Consider the following 22,289-nt stretch of genomic DNA (forward strand, 5'->3'; position numbering starts at 1 on the left):
TGTTCATCCTCAGGAATGACATTATTAGGACACCGAACAGTTGGATATGCATCACTTAGACAGCCGTAGGACTAATAGTCCGCCTTTCAGGTTTGTTAAGAGGGTCACGGTTCAAAAGTTCCCTTCGCTTTTTTTTTTATCAGTCACCTTTTAACTATAGCTGCACATCAAAGCCAACTCCAACAGAAAAACAGGACGGAAAAAGCACAAGTGTGTGTGTGTGTGTGTGTGTGTGTGAGTGAGAGATCCCTGTCTGCTGCTTCTATATCTCTGAGGCTAGGTATCTGAAGAAAGAGGCCATATTGAGGCCTTAACCCTAGCCACAATTGCTGGGAGTCCTCACAAACTAGAGTGCTCACCATATTATCGATGACAAGTGGAGGCAGTGTAATTGCCACAATGCCTATTAATTACAAGGCAGGAGCCAGTTAGCAATTATAGGACCCTACTGGTAACCACAATCACAGATCATGAAATCCCAGAGTTCAGGCATTTTAGTTGCATTCGAACCAGGAGAAAGCTGCCAACCTGCTGTTTGCTGTTAACGCTGTTCTATTTTTGTTATGTTGAAGTCATGCTCTCAATCGAAGTCTGTTGTGTTTTTAATTGTAGAGGTGGGACTGGGTAGAGTGTGTGAGTAGTTCTCACTCAGGAGTGAATACAAAATGAACAGTACCAAGGACAGCGCTCAAATTAAATGTAGTCAGTGGTCTCATGCATTTTGAATGTATTTTTTGGAATACTTTTTAATTGCAGGTGAAACCTATGACCCTACTTCTTAACAGCCTAACCTGACTGAGAGCTACTTCCTGTGTAGCACCTCCACAGAGGGCCACTTTTTGATGATAGGTTGTTTGGATTAATAAATAACTAAATAAACATGGGTATTTCTCATGTATTTGTTTGACTGAATGGAAATTCATATTCATATCAGTCCTCAAGTGCTCCCCTACAGAGCCCTTAAGGGTACATGTGCTCATTTTGTGTGTGTGTGTGTGTGTGTGTGTGTGCGCGCGTGTGTGTGTGAGACGTTCTGGTGTGTGCACCAGATAGTTTTCCATGCTCACCAGACACTTTCTAGTTTGTAGGACTCACCAGAAACATATATACAGTAGGGACTTTGTACTGTCCAGTTGTAAGGAGATACATTTCTATGCAGTGGTGTGGGACATGCCACAGTGGTATTCATGCTCAAATTGCCCATTTCACAACCAATTAAAAATAGAATTTGCAGAAATTCTCAGTAAAAAAGAAACTCCTCTTCCATGTAAATTCACAAATGACACTAAATTCACAAAAAACATTTGAGCCTGCCTGAATGTGTCAGGGGTTAAATACTTGTAGTATTGTTGCTTTGCAGCATTGGGTGCTTGAATCATTGCTAATCATTAACTTTTTTTTTATTTTTTTTACATTACAGTGATTCTGAGTTCAGGCCTAACTGCCTTTCTTTTTATCTTCTCTCTCCTTCTACCATAACTTCTTTCTCTCCATTTTATTTTGCCCTCCCCGCCCTTCTATCTAGTTGTCATCATCCTTCTTTTTTTTTTGGCCCGTCTGTCAGCCGCCAGTCAAGCACACAGGCAGGCGTCTGAATGTCCCCCGTTCTGTTTGAAGTGGCTGACCTCTGACCTCGTGTTCCAGCGGCCAGGCTGTTGGGACATCACGACGTCCCGCTCTCCCCGTGCCGCTCCGTCTCTCCGTCGCCGCATGCCCGCCGATCAATAACCCCGAGCGGAATCCGCTTTAACCTCCGTCTACGGACACTCTTGCTCTCGTGTGTCCCCGAGTGCTTTTCCTCAGTGACAACAAACGGGATCGTTTTAATTAAAAAGTCATTCACACCCCTAACTCAGTAATTCACCAGAGAGGACGGTGTCACACCTGATCTATTGCAGGTGTCATTAAAGAAAAGACGAGTCCAGAATCTGCCACCTCTTTGGGCTCATGCCTTAAACAGCACTGCATCTCTTCTCAACTGGACAGTGTGCGATTTGCTTGACAAAACCCCGCTGCCTGAATCGGCACAGCTCTGTCACCCCACATCTCGACTTCATGCAAAATAGACAGAAAAACGGGAGACAGAGATGCGCCTGAAACACTCTGCTGGAAGTGTGCGTGTGTGTGTGTGTGTGTGTGTGTGTGTGTGTGTGTGTGTGTGTGTGTGTGTGTGTGTTTGAGTTTGAGAGAGAGAGAGTGTGTGTGTGTGTTTTGTGAGAAAGTGTGCTGTCCATCTCAGTCCTAGTTATTAGTACCAAAGACAGCCATGATGCGCTTCTCCTGCCAAGGTGGAGTGATGTTGCTTATGGAGGCCCAGAGTTTGCACTGCACACACACAGCTGGGTGACTGAGGAGTCTGCTCGTCTATGTCTGCTTCCCTTCATTACTATGCATTACTAATTCACACAGCCCAACAGCTTTACTCACCAGAGCAATGTGTCTGTGTGAGGTATTGTCATAGAGGGGAATAGGCTATATACTGTATATATATATATATATATAGAGAGAGAGAGAGAGAGAGAGAGAGAGAGAGAGAGAGAGAGAGAGAGAGAGAGAGAGAGAGAGAGAGAGAGAGAGAGAGTGTGTGTGTGTGTGTGTGTGTGTGTTGGCCATGTCGACTTGGTGGGGTGAGGAGGTGAGGCAGCATGAAGGCGAAGGCTGTTTCTGAGATGGCACACTGCACATTGAGCATATATGGATCTCAACAGAAAGGTAGGGAGCAGTATGTAAGTACTACAGCGGCATAATAATAATAATAATAATAATAATAATAATAATAAAAAATGTAGGGTAAAAAAAATCCACATAACCAATAATCACTCATAGTACACACATACAAATCTTGGATGATAGCCATCTCAAAACCCAAGACATTCCATGTGCTAAAAAAAATACATGCAGTTCTTACTTTGAGTATGTTGAGTTTTACTAGTATTTCTCTGAGGAGCCCAGACCTTGGTGGGATTGAGAGAAGAAATGGATTGACTTCAAGGACATTTAGGAGTTAGGCCCGACTTTTATAGTTCTTGCATTTTAACTCACATAAGAAATTCCCTGCAAAATACAGTATATGCACAAAAACAAATTTATAAAAAATATATGAATATCAATCTTGGATTACTGGCACGAGAAAATGTGTCACACATCTGCTGTCTGATTTGCTGAGGCATAATATTTCCTCCAGAGGGTACGAACATAGCCCGTAGTCCAGAAGACGCTGTTGTCTATTGGAAGGGCTTTGAACTCGAGTGCCTATTACTGTGTTTGCATCTGTGTGTTTCTGTTTTAATGAGGGGGTGCATGATGAGGGGTATAAGTTGGCCTAGTTTCAGAGGAACAACTTGATCTTTTTCATGCATGAATGCCATGTGTACACGGGGCATATTGTTTGTGCTTACAGTATGATGACATGCATGTATGACACGCATGTATAACAAGTCAGTATCTGGTTAAAAAGAGGCATCTGTCTCAGTTAGGAAGTGTTAGTGATAGTGGGATAGTGACAACTCTTCTTAGAGACTGTTCTGGAAGGCACGAGGAGTGAAAGCAATACAGTAATTTCCTGACATGTATTTCGGGAAAAGAAAAAAGAAATGAGAGGGAGAAACCGAGAAACAGACAGAGAGACAGGGGGAATTCCCAGATGTGTACAAATGGGTGAGTAGGGAAGAAAGAGGGGGACAAGGGTGGGATGGAGGGAGGGAGAGTGAGTGTGAGGTCATTGCCCGACAACAGGACACGGTGAGAGAGAGAGAGAGAGGTAGAGTAGCCGCCCCAGTGGAGCCTGACTGTGTTTGCCCAGAAGATTCCCCACTGATAGTGCTGGCGGCACTCACACCCACACACACACACACACGCCACCCCCTCCCCCCCCCATACACACACACACACACACACACACACACACACGCCACCCCACTCACACACGCATACACTCAGGGGCATCTCTCTCTCCACTTGTCTAAACTCACCGTGGCTGCTGGTGACACAGACCAATGTGTCACCTTCTGACTTAAGAACATCAACTTGTCTCCCTGTATAGCTCTGGGCATATAGGCTGTTTAATGGAGGGGAGCCCTCCCTTCCCTAAAGAACCTTTAAGTTTCACCGAACCATGTTCCCCTACAGGCCATGCAGAGAAAGAGGAAGATCAAGTGCATCGATACTCTTTGTATTAAACAATCAGAAATCAGAAACTGCTTGAGTGGTGGATGATGAAGGAGGGTTAGTCAGCACTTTGGCTGAACTTTCTAAGACTGCAAAGACTGCAAAGACTGAAAAAAGAATTGCAAAAGGCAGAAAACTTTCAACAATAACTGAAACCCCCTTGGACACAGCGTACGTCTCTTTTGAGTCAAGAGCCACAGGTTTTTTTTTTCTTTTTCTGATGAGTACAATTAAATTGCTCTTTCGCTGAAATCAACAAAGCACTCCACTGTCACAGTTGGGGTGAAAATATGTATTTTTCAAGTTTTTAAGGAGAATAGATTCAAGCTTTTGGATACCGTTTTTATATTGCTGCAATTCGCTTCGGATGAGCACGTTTGCCTAATGAATAAATGTAATTGTAAATAACACTTAATCACTCATCTGTAATTATACATATATTATGCTCACAACTAATCAAGGGTGACATCAGCCATACAGTATATAAAAATTATGATTGTCATTTCAATGGCCATTCGACTCAGGGGTGATGTACGAAACTTTATTTGTGTAAAATGACTGTGTGTGAACTTGACTAATCTATGCTGATCATGAAAGATGGCAGATGATAGTTGGTTAAATATGGGTAACTGTGAGTAAAAAAGGAAAAGACCCTACAGACAAAACATCTACGTATGCCTGATCTCATCTGGTGTATGTTTTTTTCTGTGTGTGTCTGTATGTGTTCTCTGTGAACAAATATGATAGTAAACTAATATGGTAGTAAAGAGAGCACTCTGATATTCGCACATTCAAGGCAGATATTAGCAGGGAAGGTGATCTCATGCCAATCAACTCATTCATCGAACCATTCATCGGTGCATCTGTTGACAGTGGTTTTCTGCTTGTCCAGAGTCAATAGTGGCTGTCACAGGGTTATCACTGAATGAGACAGACTGACGCATACACCGCCAGAACATGTTTTGACCATTAGTTTGGTCATGACAACAAGGATATGTGATATTTCCATTGAGATGTGTCATTTGACTTGTCAAATAGGCCTATTCACCAAATGTCACAATTGTCACAGCATTATTGTTAAATGTTGTCATGTGTCAGAACGAAGGACAAACATGTTATTTAAAGCAAATATTGATTAAAACCTGTGTTTACCAAATGTGAATAGGCTATTTGGTGTAGGAAAATCCTCTCTTCAAATAGTGTGATATTAATTCATGACTTGGTGATCGGCTTAGTGCATGCTCAAAAGTGTGTAGTTTAACACCTTGAGTGGAAACGTGAGATTCCATTCAATCAGGACTGGGAGCACAGCTTTGGACGCAGTCTAGATAGCAGTCTGGTTTCACAGAAATGATTGGGCGAATTCTGTAATGGCCGTTTGAGTTAAGAGAATTATGTAGCACAGTTTGGAAGGCTCAATCACATTCCTTTATGCATATTACTGCACAGAGATCCATTCATTGTTCCTCTGGTGCTGACTCTCTGGCTCTTTGAAACTCCAGGTTCCTTCCATATAATTCCTCAATGAAGGTATTAAAAAATGGTCGTATAATTATTTTGTGAGAAAGGCTACAATTACATCACTTGTGTTAAATGGTGCGCTTCTTTCAATTCCAGGCCAAGCGTCCGGACTAATCGGATCCGAATGAGGAATTTCCAATGTCAGCAGGAGGGATGAGCTGAGAGCTGCCAATACAGGTTTTAGGAGACAGGAATATACCGTGGAGTTTCCAAAAGAAAAAAAATCACTTGGCCCACAGAAGTGCAGCAAAAACCTTAAAGGCAAAAATCCAAACTATGTGTGGAGATCCATAGGCTTGTTTGAAATATGGTACTGTAAACATTCCCATGAATACAGATTATGTATAGGCCCTACTGCTTGTAGCTTTCTGCCATCATTGCCATTTACAACCTGTACTTTCCTAATGAATGAGGTTATTATGACCGCTGCGCTAGCGGGACACTGAGAGCTACACAAATCTTGGTGGGCAGCCCACAAGGATGACACGGATCCATTGATTTTTGTTTTGATCCGTCAACCCCCTGCCGCACCAAGCCTCCCAAAAGGAGGGTATAGGCCGAACACAGTTTTCTGTGAATATCTCGAGAACCACAGGGCCTAAGATTGGACCTGTTTTTGTATGTTGGTCTCAAGGGGCCATGTCCACCCACCCCATATCCCCTCATTTGAGGTATAGCGCCACCTAGTTAAAATGTGCCACATATAGTTTCAGTAACTATCCACTGATGACTTCTAATGGCATCCCCAGTGTTTTGCACTATAACACACGCACACGCACACGCACACGCACACACACAGAGGTAATTACAACTATCTCATTTGTTCTTTAAAGTTGCTGGCTCTTGAGCATAAAACATTTCATCACTGATAAATCCTTTGGTGATTACATGACAATAAACTTAAATTTGAACTTGAAATGTTATATTGGCTGCGAATGGCTACCAGGCTATTGATCAGAACGTGATCGCGCCAGTGGGAATTCTGTTTTTGTGATGTAACCGCTACATCTCTACTTCAGTCAAAAATTCCCAATTCCCAAAGTTGAGCAATAGGTTGCGAGAAGAGGTGGGGTCGGGCAACTCCAGAGGGCGGGGGTAAGGTAACTGATCAAATGGGTATAAATAGCGGTGTAGATCACTCTAGCCAGTACGACAAGTAGAAACTTCTACAGCAACAAAAGGACCATTCTAAAAACTTTCTTGAGATCTTCCTGTCGTCTTTGAGAGATTCAAGAAGCCTTTACAGCGGGAGCAGATTATACACTACAAGAGAAAAAACAACACATAACCGAAGAACGTCATTACTGGAATAAAGTCGGAAGACATAAAAAACTAAGAATGAAACTCTTCACAACAGTCATTGCTGCCATCGTAGTGGTCGCCTGTATTTGCTTATTAGGCGATGCTGCTGTTCCTTTCTCTGAGGTGAGTTGAAATAAATGCTTTTTTCCCCATCATTTCTTTGCATTTCAATTGCTATGCCAATGTCATTAAAATACTTGCAAGGTTTTACGTATCAGAGTCGTTTCAAACAGGCCTTAACCCGGCCTATCTGTACTGCCCTGTAGCCTAATGAAACGCTTCTATCCATGCGTAGGTGGAAACCGACGAGACTGGGGAGACCTGGAGACCCGCGACAGAAACGCAGGAGCTTGCAGTGACATCACCAGAAGTCACAAATCCCCTGGTATGTACTTCTAAGAGCTCAATGAATAGCCAAACCCAATTAGCCTTTTTCGTGTAATCTAGGACGCTGTGCGTTCCCCCAAGGGACCTGAATTATTATGAAATCACAATTTGCTTTGATGTGTCGACGCGTCATCGCACACAGTGAACCTGTTTAACACCCATCCTCTCGCCTCTCTTCAAAGGCCCTCTTCAGGACAAAACGTCAGAGTCACCTGTCTTTGTGCCGGTACTGCTGCAACTGCTGCCGCTACAAGGGATGTGGCTACTGCTGCAAGTTCTGAGACCCGCGGGCATTGAGGCGGCCGTCGAGACTTTACCGTCACGCACAAGGCTCAATAACTTATTGATGCAGCTTCTTTCTAAAGCTACGGTGGAATTCGAAGACGAATGTGGGCAGCCAGATCCTTTGAAAAGCCCCCACTGGAACCGACTGCTTTTTGACGGTTGTCAGTTCCTTTCAAATTCGGCTCAGGAGTCTTTCCTAACCACTTGTCCCAGGATCCTCCTTATGGAACCTTTGCAGCCTACCTAACCTGAGTACACTCTTTTGGCACACTTGCAGCTCATTTTCTTAACCTGGAGTCTATATGACAAATTATGATGTCATTCTTTGTTCACTATTGGTGAATCTTTTGTAATATTTAAATTATTTTGTACATGACGTTTTTGTATGTTAGGCTATCTGTAAACTTTTCCCTGAAATGGTTCAGTGTAAATAGTTTAATTATTGCTTATGTATAAATTATGCAAACTAACTGATCTTTTCTAATAAACACAGTATACATCAGTACACTTACATTGTCATTCTTGTTATCGGGATACGCAGACCTATTTAGCCTGTATGATCCTAAATTTGTGATTACTGGGTTGTAAACATATTCGTGGTATAGTTCAATTCAAGCAGTGTATCTGCCTAAATGACAAAAATGCCTGATATCATGCTGTGATCCTATCTTGACCTTGACCACGACAGGAGGCGCTTTAAACCATGCTGGCCTATGCGCATTACGTGTAGGGCAGGCTATGTTCATTTAAATATGGTCATAACATGATTGACCTATTCTAATGCATTATTCTGGAGCAATTCATTAAGCTAACCTTTCACACATGAGCACATGGTTTCTATCCCTCATCTTCCTGAATACCTTCATGAAATGGTGAAAAGCTGCTTGAAATTGCGTAATGCATGGCACGTTGGAATGACCAAGAGATCAAGACAAATGTTACAGCATACAGCGAATAACATTTAACACATGGTCGGCGCCACGCATTTTGGGGCGCTTTGCGTAAAACAGGTCGACCGTCTCCATCACAATTTTCTACCCCAACATTATTCACATCGTCATTTCATTTGCATTTATATCACTTCCACCGCCAAATTGCATGCCGCGCGTGTCAGGTGTTGAGACGATGGTGTGGAGATTCTTAAGTAGAATGAATGGTGCTTGTAATGAAGTTGAACGAGCCGCACAAACACGCCGCCCGGTCGCTCCTCTCCCCGGCTTGAAACGGCACCTGGAGTCGTTAGTTTTAATTAGCCGAAGGGAGTGATGGTTACACTCGCCCGCCTCCCACATCCCTTTCCTCACCGGCACACACGGAGGCTGCAGAGAGTCCTGGTCCAGGAACGGAATCGGCCTTCGTGGCTTTTAAGAAAATGTTTGTATTCCTGTCGGCGCGGTGGAGCTGAAGACAGCCTGGTGATCAGGCAGCTCAATGAAGTGAATTATTTTGTGTTCGTGGTGGGCTTAGATTGGCGACGCCATTATGTTCTGTCAAACTGTATTTCTGTTCGGTTAGTGTTGTTGGAGTTTGTGTGTATGTGTGTGTGTGTGTGTGTGTGTGTGTGTGTGTGTGTGTGTGTGTGTGTGTGTGTGTGTGAGAGAGAGAGAGAGAGAGAGAGAGAGAGAGCAGATATGTGCCCAATTAATTAATGGTGTGATCTGCAATACAGAATTTAGCCAGGGTGTTTTATTGGTATGAGTACTGAAGAGAATCATTTCAAGTGTTTGTGTGTAATAACCATCCTTGCCATTTATATGTATCTGTACAACATGGTTGAAGCTGCATGAGTCACAATTACAACCAGCAAATAACAGACAACCAACTTAATGCAAAAAAAACCCCTCCAGCTACTAGGAATGATTTTAAGCAAGAACAACAACAAGATAAACAAATATCATTCTTCTCTCCAATACAGCACAAGTCAGTAGTCAAACAATACAGTATGTCTCACTGGCCTTCTATCATTGTCACACTGCCACTCCAACACTGCATTGAACTCAAACTCATTCAACTGTTTCAGCTTGTACATGTATTATCACTGTCTGATCCCTGTTGTAGTAGGACTATTTAATGTTCCGCTGCCCGTCACAAAGATATCATCTTTTTTTACACCAAGAGAACACGTGGCCCTTTTAACATTAGTGAAGCACACATTTAAAATAGATGATGTGTCGACTCTGATCCCATGCAGTTGTATTTCCTCACCCAGTTCAAATACAGGGCTTTAGAGCAACCAGACACCCCCACTGATTTCATTTAAATGCAAAGTCTTATCTGAGCTTTGGGAACTGGAACTTTTGGGTTTCTCCCAGGCTGCTTAATTCTTAGACAAACGGTGGAGATATGAAACAGAGTGATTTTTTTATGTTCTCTCTATCCTTCTCTCTCTCTCTCTCTCTTACTCTCTTACTCTCTCTCTACCTCTTACTCTCTCCCACACTCTCTTGTAAACTCTATCTTCTGCATTGCATTTGGGCTAGCGGTAAATGTAAATGTTGTTTCAGGCAGGGACTATCAATGCCTCCAGCCCTCGATACACATCTAGCACTTACTTTCAATTCTGAATGGCTAATGCCCAACACCAAAGACAAGCAGTGACCGGGGCTTTAGAAAGATGCTGTCCTTTGTCACAGCTATCCTTTGGGGCCAATGGGGCCGCAAAGCCTCAAACTAGGCTCGGGGATAAATACATGTCATGTTTCACTGACTTGTGTCGTCTTCGTTGGAGAAGAGGAGGGCATTTGAATAGGAGCTACCCTCAGAGGCTACTATGATCCCAACTGACCTCATGCAACATCGCTTCCTTACTTATTCCTGTGGGATCAGTGTATTTTTTTGGTGGGCCACTGCAGGCATGAACTGGAATGTGTTCCTTTTAGATGCTTTGCAAGGCTGTGCTGATAAGCTTCAATCTGAACATCCACCTCTCTGGGGTGCCTCTTTTGGAGATAGCGCTCATCTACATCTCCGGAGCTTGTTATTGCCCTGTAAAAAAGTTATCCAGCAGGAAATAAACTTTTACAAGGTGTTTGGGCTTCTCTTGAAAGTATCTAACTCACTGGACACATCAATGTGGACTGAAATATTTATGGTGTTGTGCGGACAACTTCATGACCATGAAAAAAAGACAACAGCCGAGCCAGTTTCAAGGGGAAATTGTAGTTGCTCCAATGTTGATCATGACTGTTTAGGAGTTCCAGAGTTGACCTTGGCAAGGTGAGCTTGTTAAAAGATTCATAGAACCCAAAGTGTGAAACACCAAGGGTCATTTTAGGGGAAATGCTCTCAGACAATAACATGTGGACAGATTGCAATGGTAGTGCTTTCATGTTTGATGTCAACATTGCCCCCCCCCCCCCCCACCCACCTCATATTGCCATGATACAGAAAAGATGTTCAAGATCCTGCAAGGACTTGAATTGATTTGACAATCTACAATAATATAAGCATGGGTAGGTTCATGCCAATGTGTTGTATCACATGTGAAATAATTGTATCACAAATACTGTAGATATGTCTTGTATTATTGCCACCCCACCCCCACCCCACCCCAGCCAGATTTGCCCTTTCCCACCCCTTTGTACAATATTTTAAGATTTCAGGACATTTGAGGACATGCTGTCTCTGGACACACACACGAACACTCAGTTCCAATCCCATACACCGACCTTGCCAAACCACTTTTTGAGCACGGCGTTTGCTTGCACGGAGCTCTACAGAAAAAAGCACTGTTATTCCCTCTGCTAGTAACCACTGTTCATTGACACTAGACACTATACATTTATAATTTCACTGCATGTATCACTAATAGCCCCCCCCCCCCCAACACAACTAACTTAAAATGTATGGTGGGCCTTTAATGGATGCCGAAAGCCTGGGGACATCTTAATAGTGAAAAATGTTTAAACCATTGGGGGTCCAAATGTCAGTGCTGTATGCAAAATGGACCTCATATTCAATACAGATACTGTGATTTTCCCTGGAGCTCCAACCCACAGCAATACATCTCCTGATGCCTGCATATACAGTAGCTTTATTATTGCATGACTGTGCTTTGAGATGCATTATGCAACTGTCCAGCCTGGAACCCGATATCAATGAATAATGCAAATCTACACGGGGCAATGGATGAGAATGATATGATAAATAGCAAATGGATTATTCCATGGGGTGATACAGGACATATTTGTTGCAGCCCCCATCTTCATTCTACCCTCACGCCCACTAACTAACCCTTTCCTTCCCCCTCTCATCTCCTTTTCTCAGGTTACATCCTCATTAGTTGGGACAAACAGCTAGTGGCTTAAATCTCTCTCTCTCACACACACACACACACACACACACACACACACTGAATTGTAATAGATGCTTGTAATTAACACAGTGTGTGTGTGTGTGTGTGTGTGTGTGTGTGTGTGTGTGTGTGTGTGTGTGTGTGGACTGTGTGTGCTGAGTGTATGTGTGTAGGTGTGTGTATCCATTCATTCTCTCCATATCTCCATGAGCGTAGGCCTGAGTGATGTGTATGTGGTGCAGTTGATTTGTCCAGTGGTGAGTGGGGAGCGGAGACGAGTGTTCAAATTAGATGGGTCTGTGCACTGGTCCCAGGAGGACAGTGCTTCTTGCTGACTGCAATGCTTCTGTAGTTAAATGTGAGTTTGGCATATTTGCCTGTGCCCAAGCATAAACACACAGACACAGACACACACACACACACACACACACACACACACACACACACACACACACACACACACACACACACACACACACACACACGCACACTGCTCCCGGCCACAACGGCCATGCATCCTGTGCAAATAACTCTCCACAGGATTAAAGAATGAGCGCCTCACCACCACATCCATCTAGGCCACATGCTCTCTCTCTCTCTCTCTCTCTCTCTCTCTCTCTCTCTCTCTCTCTCATTTTCTCATGCACCCTCTCTCACCCTCATCCTCCATCGTTCACGCAGAATACCACAGGAAGTTTGTTACAAAAAACCCAGCATTCGGCTGCCGTCAAAAATCCCTCAACATGTCTCTATCCTGTCATAAATTTATACACAACCACCTGCTCAGTGAGCCATCATCAAAATGTCATGCTGCCTTTTGACAAACATTATTATGACTGCTAAACATTGTGGAAGACAAATCAAATGTCATATTTGGTTTGTTGGCATATGTCAAAATGAATCAGACAGGAGAATCGAACACAAGATAATAATAATAATAATAATGATAAAAAATATAGCCACAAGCGGTGATGGCGGGCCCTAGTACCTGCGGTGTGGACCTGTGACATTTTGGAATCTAACAAAGCAACATGTGCGTTTTGGTGAGCATGTGCATGAGCAACACACATGTCCTCCAAATTTGGTTAATTCTCATTAATAAATGTGTCAACCACAACAGACAACACGCTAGGTGGCACTATAGAGTCCCTTAGCTTCACCTTAGGCCAGAGCTCTGTCCCTGACTAGCGGTACCAATAACACACATGCCTACCAAATTTGGTTCATTTTTGTGAATGTGTCAACCACAACACACAACATGCTAGGTGGCGCTATAGAGTCCCTAAGCCACATCCTAGGCCTGGTCTCTGGCCAGCGGCAGCAATAACCAAATTTGATTATTTTTCGTGAATGTATGTGTTAACCAAAACAGGTAACACACTAGGTGGCGCTATAGAGTCCCTAAGCCACACCCTCGGCCAGAGCTCTTTCTCTGAATAGCTATAACAAAACACATGCCCACCAAATTTGGTTCATTTTCGTGACTGTATGTGTCAACCACAACAGACAATGTGCTAGGTGGTGCTATAGAGTCCCTAAGCCACACCCGAGGCCAGAGCTCTGTCTTTGACTAGCGGCAGCAATAACACACAAGCCCACCAAATTTGGTTAATTTTCGTGAATGTTTGTGTCAACCACAACAGACAATGCACTAGGTGGCGCTATAGAGTCCTTAAGCCACCCCCTAGGCCAGAGCTCTGTCTCTGACAATAGCAATAACACACAAGCCCACCAAATTTGGTTAATTTTCATGAATGTACAGTATGTGTCAACCAGATCAGACAATGCGCTAGGTGGCGCTATAGAGTCCCTAAGCCACACCTTAGGCCAGAGCTCTGTCTTTGACTAGAGGTAGCAATAACACACAAGCCCACCACATTTGATTCATTTTCATGAACTACAACAGACAACACGCTAGGTGGCGCTATAGAGTCCCAAAGTCACACCTTAGGCCAGAGCTCCGTCTCTGACTAGCAGAAGCAATTCCACGTGTAGCTGCCAAATTACATCTAATTTATAACCTTTTTTCTGCCTATAACACCAACTTCATGTTTCTTAATAAGACGCCATAATTCAAACCTTCGCCATTTCAATATACTTCGAAAATTCAAAAATCTGAACACAATTCCTCTTGAGCAACCCCTCAAGATCATTTTAGTGCTTATATGACATGATTTCGATTAACCGTCTAGGAGAAGTGTTTCAAAATACGTGATGTGCAAAAATCTGAATCATAATCATAACTCTTCTTCTAAGATTAACTATATAGTTTAAATGTAACATCTGTGTCATTTCCGTGAATGTATGTGTCAACCACAACAGACTAGGTGGCCCTATAGAATCCCAGAGCCACACCCTAGGCCAGAGGTCTGTCTCTCAGTAGAGTTATCAATTCCACAGGTAGCTGCCAAATTTCAAGAGTTTTAGAGCATGGCAAGTTGGTGAAAAAGGGCAAAACGTCACCGGTAAGAGGATTACAATAATAATGATAATAACAATCTGAGCAAAAACAATAGGGCCTTGCACCTACGGTGCAGCCACTGCTACAGCGGCCGCACCTCGGTGCTCCCAATCAGTACAACAGGAGTGAGTCATGCATGGAGCAATCAGCAACAACCATGGAACAGGAAAAACATTATCTCAAAATAAAATGGACAAATAATGGAAACTGAAAAAATAGTCCTGACATGCCCCCAAAAGAGATCAGACTGAAAAGACACACACTATATGCACCCATGTGCATAAGTGTCCACTTCAATATTTGACATTTACATCCCTTTCCATGGGCAGGCTTGAATTAGGAGTGATCAGATAGGAGTGCCCCCCCCCCCCCCCCCCCCTCCCCCCCTGCGATTCGGGTTCAAGGAAGTGGCTTCTCATGAAGTATCTTGCTCCGCCCTTAATGATCTTTGACAAAAGCAAACTCACACATACACACACTTATTTATATACACATAAGCTGCAAGAGTAGGAGATATGCATATCAATTGCACAAAAAGGAGCAGGACAATAAGTCATTTATTTTTGTGGAGATTATGTGCAGAACTCAGCAGCGGTCATATTGTGTAGTCTACTGCTATGCAGTGCATCTAGTTTCATTCCAATTTTGCAATGATCGTGGAGGATAGCCTGGTTGACACCAGACCACTTCTCAAATCTCAATTGCTATGTTCGTCTGGATTCTCCCAGCCAGGCTACATTGAGGATGTTCTGATGAAGAATCTGTTATCACCATCATTACCACAGCCAACTTCAAGATGGTCTATTGCATTACTGCATTTAAAGGATCAAATGAGGTTACAGTAAAAGTAACGAGTAGGCCTACTTTATTTAAAATGTAGTAGAGTGAAAAGTACAATATTTGTCTTTTAAATGTAGTGGAGTAAAAGTCACCAAGTTTCCAATATTAATACGTAATATTATATTAATATTTGTAGCCTACTTTATTATAAGTAAAGTACAAATATACTCAAAATGTCAAGTAATCAAGTAAATGTGCTCGTTATTGTCCACCTCTGGGAGTGATTTAAAGTCTAACTTCCACAAAAATTGACTTCAGACTCAAACTACATTGTTGGTGCTTTGTTCTATACAGTATGTAGAGACACTGAGCAAGCTACTGACAAGGTTTGGTGCTGTTTTGAGCGATATTAGGCTACTAGTTAAAAATGCTATTTGAGAAGGGTTTAGTTCACTGCCCTTAGCTAATCCACTGTTTGCAATTTGGGATAGGTGCAAGCTCTGTAGTGATTTATCAACTAAAAATACGGCTTATTTGATGTGTTTTCATATAGAAAAAGGGTTTGGGGTCAATTCTCACCAGAATTACACTTTAAATGAGGTTCATAGTGACCTCATAGTCTGACGTTGTCATACTCAAAATTCTAGTCGGAATTTGAGTCTGATACTGCTTCATTGGGCTGTGATAGACAGATAGACCTACAACCAATCAAAGCAGCATCTTTGTTGTAAACAAATTCAACCCAACCGCTCTTTGGTGACGTAGTTGATTACATTACTGTTGATCATCTGTCCATCATCATTATGTTGTGGGCGGGGCTAGGTTCGGCTGGCACCCATGTGACACTTTGCTATTTCCTGGCTTTTAGTCCTCATGCAGCTCATCTCTACTAGTGATGGCTGAAATCAAGCAGCAACATTCGATACTGACCAGTGAAGTGAACAGGGAAGAGAACCTGCAGTATCCATATGTCAATAGGGGGTGGCACCAAAAACAAATACTTTACATAGACTTCCATCTTAAATGTTGCATCTTCACAGCAGAATTACATTTCATTCCAGTCCCATACCACTCACCTACTACCCCATACCACTCACCTACTACCCCATACCACTCGCCTACTGCCCCATACCACTCACCTATTGCCCCATACCACTCACCTACTGCCCCATGCCACTCACCTACTACCCTGTGCCACTCACCTACTACCCCATACCACTCACCTATTGCCCCATACCACTCACCTACTGCCCCATGCTACTCACCTGCTACCACATGCCACTCACCTACTGACCCATGCTACTCACCTACTGCCCCATGCTACTCACCTACTGCCCCATACCACTCACCTACTACCCCATACCACTCGCCTACTGCCCCACCATACCACTCACCTACTGCCCCATGCCACTCACCTACTGCCCCATGCCACTCACCTACTGCCCCATGCTACTCACCTACTACCACATGCCACTCACCTACTACCCCATACCACTCACTCACCTACTTCCCCATACCACTCACCTACTTCCCCATACCACTCACCTATTGCCCCTTACCACTCACCTACTACCCCATACCACTCACTCACCTACTGCCCCATGCCACTTGTCAATATTCATTTAGATTCAGCTTAAATCGCATTTAATATGAATGGGCTGAGAATTAGATGAAAGTTCGAAACAAGAGAAACGTAAACAAAGATGGTGAGGTGGACCAATCACGTAACTGATGGCTATGTTTTGTGTGTAAATATGTTTTTGAAAATTTGTTCAGCTTTTTATACCTTAGATTTTTCAAAAGTTAGCGACAAATACACTGTACTATTCAATGCTACTGTTATTATTACCAACAATGATGAGCTATCTGTCTGTCAGCCCATTGGCCCGTTAGATTACGCCAGCTAACAAAACAAACGACTCAAGGTCCATAGCTTCCAGTATAAAGCTTCTTACTGGTATTTGCTCTTCAGAAAAGCTATGGGCGATTACAGAGGGTCTGTCCACTTATTATACAGTCTATGGCTTACATTTTGCAATCAGTGGGATTGATTTGCCTACATTTATGCATATGTACGCACATGCACTCACACACACACACACACACACACACACACACACACACACACACACACACACACACACACACAGATTCTGTAACATATAGAGGCATGTTCATGCATACAGACAAACACACACACACACACACACACACACACACACACACACACACACACACACACACACACACACAGACACCCAAACACACACACACACACACACACACACACACACACACACACACACACACACACACACACACACACACACACACACACACACACACACACAAGCAGAGGGTAATCTATCCTGTTCACACACCATCCCTTGTCACCCTTTCCCCTGTGACAGCCATGCACAAGTCAGCGAAAACAACCACCATCTGATTGATCAATACTTACATTAGCATAAATATAAGGGCCGTTTTTGTTTACACATGAGAGCCGAAGGGGAGAGGAAGATGCTGATGTCTCTGTTCCTCTCCTCTTTCAGCAGAAAGAGGGATGGGAAAGAGGGATGTGTGTGTGTGTGTGTGTGTGTGGGGGGGGGGGGGGGGGGGTATGGGGGCTCATATAATCACGCTGGGTGTGGGTGTTGTTGTGGTGCAGACAAGTGGATGTAGATGACTGTTTCCTGAGTGTGAAATGAAGAGGAGCTACAGAACGATCACCAAATCTAGACAAGCTGAGATATGCGGCATCAAGAAAGGGTCCACACACACAGTGTTTGCATGCAGGTGTGTGTGAGTGTGTGTGTGTGTGTGTGTGTGTGTGTGTGTGTGTGTGTGTGTGTGTGCGTTTGTGTATGTGTGTATGTGTGTGTGCGTGCGCTTACAACTACTGCATTTCAGTAGCATCTGCTTCTCTCTCTCTATGTCCGTCTGTGACTGTGATCCCCTCCCCCTTCATCCTATTCCTTCCCATAGTCTTATCCAGCTGGTGGGATCCCTAGGAAGCCCCCCCCCCCATACACACACATACACACACACAGAGACACACGCACACACACACACACACATACGCACACACACACACACACACACACACACACACACACACACACACACACACACACACACACACAGAGAGAGAGACACACACACACACACACACACTATCTCTCTCATCCACGGTTCTCCCTCCATCTGTGCTCAGCACAGTGGAACGTGCCAAATGGAGAGGAACCAGAGCAGTGTCTGGAGGCAGAGGGGCACAATGTCTCTGGCTGAACCTCCATCCAGAGTCCCTGGTTATCCTGTACTGCGGTGCCCATACACACACACACACACACACACACACACATACACACACACACACACACTCATATGCCCACATATACCCACAATAGTATCACTGCAATGTGATTACCATCACTACCGGGAAACACAATTAAAAGTATGGGGGTGGATCAACATGTAAATTACCTCACCAGCAGACCAAAGTATACAAGAACAATGCACTGTGTGTGCTACTAACACATTGCTGAGCCGTACACACACACACACACACACACACACACACACACACACACACACACACACACACACACACACACAAACACATGCACACACACATGCATGCACACACACACTCAGACACTCCCAATCATGCACAGAGTCACACACACACACACACACACACACACACACACACATGGAAAAATACACACCCACACCCACACATCCATGCACACACCCACACACACACTGCCTACACATTCACCCACATCTGGCCATCTCCCCCAACCTCCACTCCACCTTGGTGACTGTGTGGCCTGCAGCATCCCCAGTGGGCCTCAACACATCTGAGGGATTCTGCTGCGGAGACAGCCAGACAATTGGAGTGGGCAGCACGGGTGGACAATGCAGATGATTGCATCTGTTAATGCTGTCTCTCATGGCGTGGTGAAGACAGAGGGGAGAGCAAATTGCATGCATCCGTACTGTGATGGGGAGCTAGCCTGTGTTTGAAGCTCGCATCAGTCGGACGGAGGACAATAGACACCACTGCGTTTATCGGTAATGCGTCCTGAGCGCTAAGTTGTTGTTTTTCCTCCCTCAGGCAGCAGTCAAGTGGACCCGTTGACAGATGTGGGGCCTATATACGCTTCAAAATGACTACCACTGTGGATGCTATCTGTTACAATGGCAGTGAAATTGGGAGTGAGTAATCCATCACTTTAGCTGTACAACATTTCTAGTGAACTGGGCTCAAAGGAGTCAGCCCTTTTTGTTCACGACGAGTAATGGTGCTACAAGCAAGACATATAATATGACCCTGTCCTACGCACCCTTTCTGCAGCAGAGTGAGCATTGGTGGAGGCCTGCTTTTGCATCGATGGTTGTGCTCAAGTTTTTATTTTCCTGTTTCCTCCGCAGAGATACCTTCACTTGGCAAGTCTGCCATTGTAATGTAATAGCAATGTGCCAAGGTACATTGCACTCCTGGCAAAGGAATAGGAGATGGCACTTCCATTGGCTTAATGGATGTTATGCCCAAAACACACCCATGATTAATTCAGAATATTAAGTTCAACAATTGCCGACCATGCACCTGGTGCAGAGTCCATTTTTCCTGCTGTCAAAATAGCAAAAGTGAATTCAGACACACCCTCGATGCACTCATGCATCACGCTTTAGACTATCTCATTAGATTTATTTTTCACACTTATTCATCTAGCAGACATGTTTTTTTTTTTTTAATCCAAAACGCTTTTATTCAAAGTGCTTTCTACTCAGATCACTAAAATATGTCCGACATTCTAATGGGCTGCATTTCTACAGCACTTGACTTTCAAACGTGAATCTTCTGCTTGGCACCATTGTCATCCAATTGGATTGCTGAGGCACAATAAGAGCCCCCCCCACCCCACCCCCCACCCCGTATCTGATTTTCAAAGACTGTATTTTATTAGCACCCTAGACCACAGCGTCATCATACCACAGAGGCTTACTGCGCGTTATGGTGAAGCCTGTTCGGCTGGGGGAGATGATTATGCCAGAGCTCAAGTAAACAAAAGCGGTGAAATGATTGCCCGGGTGCTTTGCGTTTGCAAAGCACTGACAAATAGGGAACACTTTGTGATCACACGTTTCGGTTTTTGGCGTCCGCCGAGAGTAATATAATTCCTGTCAGGTAACCATTGATTAGTCCTTGTGTTGTGTTTGTCTTTATTTGAGCGATTTTTGCTCAATTCTGCAGACAGTCTCAACGGGATTTTTTTCGTTTGCTCAATGATTCCCTTGAACTCCACATAGAATCATACTAAAAGAGCTCAGCTGTTTAGCCATTGATGTGTTATTATCTGTGCTGGTGCCGTTTTCAAAGAAATATCTCCACAACTTTTTTATTAATGTTTTCTTTTCTTTTTGACTTCATATCAGCATTTCTGTTTGCCCCTGTACAGTTATGAATATTACAGTAAAAAGCCTTCTGCTGAGTGGGACACTTTGGCCTTCTGTCGTTCTAGCATCTATGAGATGAAGGGTAATGTGATCCAACCAACTTGGCAACTGTTTTCCTTACACTGCACTGATCTGCAAACTGATTTCCATACTGAGAAGAGGAGAGTGAGAAGAGGTGATATGTGTGTGTGTGTGTGTGTGTGTGTGTGTGTGTGTGTGTGTGTGTGTGTGTGTGTGTGTGTGTGTGTGTCTATGTGTGTGTGTGTGTGTGTGTGTGTGTGTGTGTGTGTGTGTGTGTGTGTGTGTGTGTGTGTGTGTGTGTGTGTGTATGTGTTGGGGGGGGGGGCATTTTTCTGCTGAAATAGATGTACAACATGGATATGAAGAGGGTGTGAGTGATGGGAGTGAGAGATAAAAAGAGAGAGGGAGAGGGGATAAAGAGAATGTAGGAGATGAACTGACAGGAGGAGAGAATAAACGCCGGGCGGATGGTGATAGATGAGAGCAGGGGGTAGAGAGGGAGCACAGGGATACGGAGGACGATGAGGGGATGAGGGGATGAAGGAGAAAAGGAGAGAGATACAATGAGAGTGATTGGAACTAAATGAAGCTGAGGGTATAAACAGGGACCGGTGATAGGAGAGGAGGACAGAGGGACAAAGACAGAGTGATAGAAGACAAATCAGAAGGCCAAACAGAAAGAAAGACTGACAGGGAGAGAGAGAGAGTAAGAGGAGGGAAAAAGATGCAGGCTATTCATGAGTGAGTGAGTAGAGTGAATGAGTGAGTGAGTGAGTGAGTTAGTAGAGTGAATCAGTGAGTGAGTGGATAGAGTGAATGAGTGAATGAATGAGTGAGTGGGTGAGTGAATGAATGAGTGATTGAATGAGTGAGTGAGTGAGTGAGTGAGTTAGTGAATAGAGTGAATCAGTGAGTGAGTGAATAGAGTGAATGAGTGAGTGGGTGAGTGAATGAATGAGTGATTGAGTAAGTTAGTAGAGTGAATGAGTGAGTGGGTGAGGGAGTAGAGTGAGTGAGTGAGTGAGTAGAATGACTAAATGAGTGAGTGAGTGAGTAGTGAGTAGAGCATATGCATGGATGAAAAGAAATAAAAGTACACATTTCTCAGCTTTCTCTCACTTTCAACCTGTTACCTGTCTGTGACCTCGTTGACTCTGATTGAAAATGTTTGTCCTTTAAAATGACAATAAAAAACACACTAATGAGGGCAATTTAAGATGGTAGATGCTCATCTTCATATGCTTGAATTATACAGTAAGTACATCCAACTATACTACTGTGCTGGCAACAGAAGGTTTGATAACTTATTCATCTTGAAAAAAATCAACTGAAAGGTCTTATTCAGGGTCAAGAAATCAATGATGCAGGGCTATGAACTCAGCATAGGCATTTGCCAGTAGTTTGATGTCTTACTGAAGTTGAGAAAGATTCATTTCAGCAGGGGAGAGGTTTCACACACCCTGCAATGTTTCGTGACCTCTGTGAGACACTTTGATTTTATGTTTGTGAATAAATAAACATCAAAATGTGTTTTGCTGTTTTTGTGGCGAGTGTTTTAACAAGGGAGTGAATTTCTAGGAGCACAACAGTTGTTTGTGGTATTTTATT

At 43.6% G+C, this 22,289-nt stretch overlaps 2 protein-coding genes across 2 annotated transcripts in view; both read left to right on the forward strand.

Moving 5' to 3' along the window:
• The first annotated feature begins 1,256 nt into the window (after positions 1-1,256).
• si:dkeyp-97a10.2 (uncharacterized) overlaps positions 1,257-22,289 on the forward strand; it is a 360,817-nt gene continuing 339,784 nt past the window's right edge. The window contains exon 1 of the mRNA XM_062538594.1: positions 1,257-1,261. The gene's annotated coding sequence lies outside the window, so the exon portion shown is untranslated. The remainder of the gene's footprint in view (positions 1,262-22,289) is intronic.
• On the forward strand, positions 6,852-8,164 carry hamp (hepcidin antimicrobial peptide). The gene is made up of 3 exons (XM_062538588.1): positions 6,852-7,113; positions 7,286-7,375; positions 7,560-8,164. Exons 1-3 carry the CDS (start codon positions 7,027-7,029, stop codon positions 7,656-7,658), a joined length of 276 nt encoding a protein of 91 aa, XP_062394572.1. The 5' UTR covers positions 6,852-7,026; the 3' UTR covers positions 7,659-8,164.

The sequence above is a fragment of the Sardina pilchardus genome, chromosome 6 (assembly GCF_963854185.1).
Source record: "Sardina pilchardus chromosome 6, fSarPil1.1, whole genome shotgun sequence".
Classification (NCBI taxonomy): Eukaryota; Metazoa; Chordata; class Actinopteri; order Clupeiformes; family Clupeidae; genus Sardina; species Sardina pilchardus.